General features: G+C 27.3%; 1 protein-coding gene across 1 annotated transcript in view; it reads right to left on the bottom strand.

Moving 5' to 3' along the window:
* Positions 1 to 1830: 1830 nt before the first annotated feature.
* The window catches only part of LOC111632267 (kelch domain-containing protein 10-like), a 24307-nt gene continuing 19631 nt past the window's right edge, over positions 1831 to 6506 (bottom strand). Inside the window, exons 7-10 of the mRNA XM_023376662.1 lie at positions 4110 to 4182; positions 2939 to 2986; positions 2725 to 2864; positions 1831 to 2654 (exon numbers count right to left, since the gene is read on the bottom strand). Of these exons, the coding sequence (XP_023232430.1) occupies positions 2436 to 2654; positions 2725 to 2864; positions 2939 to 2986; positions 4110 to 4182 (480 nt within the window). The 3' untranslated portion in view covers positions 1831 to 2435. The remainder of the gene's footprint in view (positions 2655 to 2724; positions 2865 to 2938; positions 2987 to 4109; positions 4183 to 6506) is intronic.

Raw genomic sequence — 6506 nt, forward strand, 5'->3', positions numbered from 1 at the left:
AGATCGAATGAGTGGGGAGATCGTGGAGGTCGTGTATCAATTTCGAGTAGGGTCGGATTTTACTCGTTATTAGCATTTACAAATTTTTTAATAAAACCCTCAAAATTAAACTTTTTACCATTTTATAATACAGTACTTAAAAACAAATAGTTTTTTTAAATAAAATATCATAACGGATGGCGCCACACACGCAGTTTTAAATGTTGCCGGGAAAGTTAAGAAACTCGTTGCTGGGTGTTTTCAAGGGCTATTGGTCAAAGTAGCAGCCTTTTCTATCTTGATAATTAAAAATTTTTAAGAACATATGTAAAGTTTTTATTGCTATTCAGGTCTCGTTATTTCTAGTTTATTAATTTATGTGATTTTTATTGCTTGGGGTTTTATCTTATGTTAATTTCAGAGTGATCCTTGCCTACTGGCAGCACATTAATATTTCTTTATTTTTTACTTACCGGTATTTATTTATTTTTAAAATGATCAAAATTTTGTAAGAATTTCAGATAAAGCTTTCCTCTGTAGGAATTTTGGTTCAATTACATTTAATCGCCGATATATTACGTGCTTAATTTTAACCGAATTTTGTTCGATCTTCTTAATTCTTATCTTTCATTCCAAGACTGGTTCTCACCACGTTAGGATGCTATCGTAGCATTTGTATGCGTGATACCTTGTGTACACCAGTCCTACAACGAACTTAAGTGACGAATCTGTCTGCATTGCCTTTCAATTCCAGAAATCGCTTGATGATTCTGTAAACCACTGTCTTTGAATTGTCTTCCGTAGAAGGGTCCGATGTCAGGCAAATTGTAAGCGCGCTTCGGACCCACCGGACAGCCGATGAATGCCTTTCTCTTGTGTGTTTTTGATGGCCACCGGATATCCTCTTTGATCTGAATTCTTGTCTCTTCCCTTTGTCTTGACCACGTCAGGAAAATGATGGACAATGTTATAACAATAGTTTTTTCAGTAACAAGATCGACTATAACATTTGTCCAAATAATATTTTTATTGTTAATTTGTAATAGCGTATAAATTATTATTGTGAAATGTGACATTTGCAAGGCTTAAACGCTTAGGTCACAGTTAATAAGTCCAGAGCAACCCACTAACTTTTCTATTGCCAAAAATAGAAACTGAATGTTTTGTATAATTATTATCAGGCTGCAATTTAAAAAAATTGTAGACCTATAAATTTCCACTGTCTTTCCTTAACATCCAGAACTGAGTAAGCTAGAGGAAAGTCGAGACAAGATATGGAAACCTTAGGGACATGGAAGGCCCGATTAACTATATATAAACTTCAAATGCAAACCAGAAGTCATGTTATTTCAATTCAAAAACTTATCCTCTGAAAGTAGTTAATGGATGACCAGCACGACTTTATTTTTTAAATGAAAAGTATGATGTCTGTACAGGGACAAGACTACTAATTTGAGGTGGAGAGCCCATATTTGAAATTAAATTAATTAAAAATATCATAAAAAATTGCAACCAGGCATTGTGACCATGTCATAATAAATAATTGCTCGTTTAAATGATATAGAAATGTCTTGGGCTAACTGCATTTCCTCTATATTTTTCTACAGTTTGCAAATAACTTTAGCAATTAACAAAAAATTTGCGAGAAATTAAAATTTGTAAAAATCTGGTAACAGATGGTTCTATAGGAAAACCATCACCCCTTTTTAGTTCTACCGTCTACATAAAATCTTATAACTCGAATTTTAACCCACTTTCCAATTAAAAATGCTAACACAAGAAGAACTTCCATAATTCAGTGTTCCATATATAAAAATAAAAGATAGAAAACAATAAATATTTTTTAAAAGTTTTAAAGAAATGCTGTTTATTCACATAACTTTGTAACATTGTCAATTAGGCATAACAGAGCTTCTTTGCTAACAAAATACTCACACAACAAATCGCACAGAAATGTTCCTTAGTTTCAAAGTTAACAAACATTCGAGAATGCAATAGAAGATTACATGAGTGATGTGCCCAAGAATTATAAATAAGCTGGTATACAATGTTTTCATACAGGACTGTAACCTAACTGCCTGTTATCCATTCAGGAGCTAATTATCAAGTATTTAGTTAGTACCTGAAGTCATCATATAGAGTATACAGTGTATACTACCAGTTAAGTGCTCATTGAATCAGGTTTATTCAATTCGGATATCGTAACAAATAATTTTGAATATGGAAAATGGCTAAATATTCTGTATTTTATTTTGTTAGTTTATATTTACAGATATACGTTTTTAAATTTATTATTGTATGTAATTTTAAAATTTTATAAGAAAAACTCAAGACAGTTTTAGCTTTCCTCTTGCATGAATTGTATGATGTAATTATTGAGTCATTTTACTTTATTTTTAACCATTTAAATACATAAATATTTACATGTATATATTACAAATGTAGGACAAATTAAATTAACAGTGTAATGTCAACCTGCTGATAAATGTGTTAGGAATTCCTATAGACAATAACTGTTCAACTGGTAATTTTGATAAGTAAGGAATGTAATAAAGAACAGCTTGCCAACAGATTTCCTTGAGTGTAGGAATATTTATCCATAAGGTATACATATCATTTGTTCTCATTTTGTGGAACATACTTCTTATTCCTCCAAAAATAAAAACTTGTCCATTCTGTAAACAAAAAATGTGCTTCACTTTCACAACTTTCATAAAATTTGAAAATTGAATATAAAATACTTACGGGAGCGGCAGCAACAGAGTGAAAATATAAAGTTTCTGGTAATTCATACTGATATCGTGTCCATTGTCTAATTTCCAGATCCATTTTCCAAATATCTGATAATATCTCTCTTCCAGTAAAACCACCAAATACATAAACATCTGATATGAAAATTAAAAACATGACATTACTTATTTAGATTTTATGTTCCAGAATATAAAACAAAAATATTTACCTTTATCAAACTGAACACAGCCATGACATTTTCGTTCGCATGGCATATCTATAAAATTTTAAAATTATACATTTACTTTATGCATTACAATTATCATATTTTCATTTGTTTGTTTGTACTATTTTTGTAAAATATTTAAAGGAATACTTTATGTAATATAGAAAATATTGTGAGAAGAATTTTAGATGAATACAAGAAGTAATAAGTTGTTAACAGACTGAATAAAGAATTTTCAATTATCTCAGTTTATTTAAAAAAATGTGTAGTTTGGTATAGTCAGTGTTTAAAAAAAACCAGACTCTATCTTCAGTTTAAGAAATATACTTTAAGGTTAAATCACCAAATAATATTCAACTGAAGAGGGGCCAGAGCCCAAAATGTATTTTGGGCATGTATTAATGGTGATAATGTATATTACTGATTAATAAATTCATAGAAAATTATATCAGTGTCATAAGCCCTACAGAACAATTGTATGTGATAACACAAATATTGCAATATTAATTGAGTTAATGGCCAAGCAATATTACTAATATCATTGTAATTTATGTTTTCTAACTTTAATAATGTTGCAATTATTACCATTTTAAATTTAAATATTACAAGGTATGACAATTTTAAGAGCTATATAATAAATTATAACTTGGCAGACTGATGTTTTTGCTCTGTAACCTTAATTGTCAAGAGACAGTTGAATACAATCTGAGTACAAGCAATTTATTCAATAACTGGAAATTAAATAGAAATTTTATCACCTTGTATGCATGATCTGTAAGAAAATTTTATATATTTCCTCTGTACTCAGCAGATAAGATACAAATGTGAATTTACATTTTTAGTGTAGTATTCTTGTTGGAATAAAAACTAGTTTACATTTGAAAAAAATTCATTATTATAGTTTGGATATTTAGTTAAGTATGCATCAATTACAAATATGAGCTAACAAGATTCAAAAACGTTTGAGTTCTAAGTGTTAAAGATTACTCAAAGTAATAAGTCCAATTAAAAACATAACTTTTAAAACAAATTAATTTTGTTAAATTTAAATTTGTAATCATTGAAGTTAAAATTAAAATTAATTGTTCATATTTAAATAGTGAAGTAAGCAAATAAAATTCATAGTTCAGAAGAGTTAATAACTAGATTATATAATTTTTAAGTATTACTTTACCATGAGGAGTTCTTGTATTTCCTGTTGTTTGTACCAGTTCCCATTTGTGAGTATTTAAATCAAAAGTAGGTATCTGCAAATTAAAAACATAAAATAATAATCAATGGTAATTTTCAACATTATTATAATAAAGAACTACAGTTATAAAAAATATAAACTATCAATAGTTTGGCAAAAAAGATTAATTCATTTAAGTATTTTTTCATGAAAACTAAAATACAACTTTAGAGATTTTATTGTAACTGGGCTGCAATTTGAAAAAATTGTAGACCTATAAATTCCCACTGTCGTCTGTCCGTCTTTCCTTAATCTTGAAAACAGAGATAGATGAAAGACAAGACCAGATATGGTAACCTTAGGGGCTGAAGGTCCTGTTTAACTATGTAAGAACTCCCAATGCAAACAAGAAGTTATGTCATTTCAATTCAAAACTTTTCCCTGAAAGCAGTTAATAGATGACCAGCATGATTCCATTGCTAACAGAAAAATATGATAAACAGGGGCAAGGAACTACTAATAATTTCAGGTGGAGAGCATACATTTTCAATCATAAATAACTGCTCATTCTTTTAAAGTATTCTTTGAAGGCATAATTTATCAACATAAATACTGTTTCTCAGTCTTACTTCAATCAATGATCTTACCAAAAAATACTTTGTGCTAAAATCATATATAAAAAAATATTACAATTTTGAAATATTCTACTGAAAGTGCAAAACAAAAAGAAAATATGAATCTCAGTACAGTTATACACTCTTTCTACAGTTATTTACAAATAAGAGTAACTGTTAAAAGTATTTATATTAGTAAGTAAAAACCAGAGAGAATGCCAGGGGTGCTGTGGTCAGTTGGCGTCAGAGTTAAGAGACTAGAGGTGTACGTTAAGCAGAGCCAAGTCTCCGTGTATTCTTTTGTTTTAATAAATTACAAGTAAACATTGTTGGATTAAAACTGAAAGAGTCTTTATTTATAATAAACACGGAAAAACATTAACAGTAACTATATAATAACAACTATTAAATTTCGAATATTTTTCTTTTATTTATTTTTATATTTAACAGAGCCAATGTCTCAGGATAATCTAATCTTACAATTTGTTTCTTTTTGCACATTGTGTATCTGCATAAAAAAATGACTTATAAAATCCTGAAACCATATTTTAATATGAAAGAACAATAATTACCATTCATACACAGCATCACACTATCTTAATGAATGTTTTGATTATTTCTATTGGTTTAAATTATTAAATGTACACAACCATCAAAATTTTAAGTAGCTTGTGTTAATCTATTAATAATATATGATTTTCCATCTGAACAGAACAATTTAATTAAATTAATCAACCACAAACCTTTACGGTGCGAAATTACATATAAAAATCCGGTTAAATGATTAATTTAGTACAATTTAATTAATTAATAATGTGCAAAATTAATAGATTAAAAATATTCTGAATTATTTTTTGCCAAAATATATCAATTAAATAAAGATAGAAAAGAAGCCACATGATTGATTAATAACACAATCTTGTGTTTAATACTCTCAAAAATATATTAAACTAAATAGTTTTATAATTATTTCAAAACTCAAAATTTCATGAACAAAAAATGCATTTAATAAATTTTGTTCTTTAAGAATTTAGTTTTTACTCTTCAGATAACTGTTTTAAAATACATTGAATTAATGTAAAATTTTATATACAAAAAATATTTACATTGTACTTAAATTCTTCTACAATTTAAATTAATATGTAATTTCCTGATTTTTTGCTTTACTTTAAAATGTAATAAAATTTTTAATTATTGTGTTGCATCAAGAATTTTTAAATATGAAAAATTTCTCATTATCTATTTAAAGGATTTGTTTAAAAACTATATTTATATTACTATGAGTTATTTTAACTTACTTGAGTCAATTCTAATGAATCTATTGCAGTTCCTCCTCCAAATACATAGATTTTATTCTTGTAAATGGCAATTTCATGACGATATCTGAGACACAAAAATAATATTGAAACATAACAACTTATGACTTTGAATTACACAACAAAATGATCAATGATCATTGCAGAACTGATTAAATTAAATTTTATAACAATACATTTAGATCTTAATATTAATACATTTTATTTTATGCTTAATTTCTTATTTTATTTTTAGTTCTAAATTATTAGGTAGTACATAATAAACTTCCCACAGTCCAATACTCAACCAAATGAAATGTATTGCCCAATTAATTAATTTTAATTAATTGGGCAATAAATTTGCTATTATTAATTATTAGATATTAAGTAATTTGTATTAGAGGTAGACATTAGGCACCATCTCTTATCTAAATTAATAATTATAATTTTTAATAATTTATTAAATAATTTCTTCCAGATGGTTCTAAATT

The sequence above is a fragment of the Centruroides sculpturatus genome, unplaced genomic scaffold (genome assembly GCF_000671375.1).
Source record: "Centruroides sculpturatus isolate CEXI.00-Female unplaced genomic scaffold, Cexi_2.0 scaffold821, whole genome shotgun sequence".
In the NCBI taxonomy this organism is placed as follows: domain Eukaryota; kingdom Metazoa; phylum Arthropoda; class Arachnida; order Scorpiones; family Buthidae; genus Centruroides; species Centruroides sculpturatus.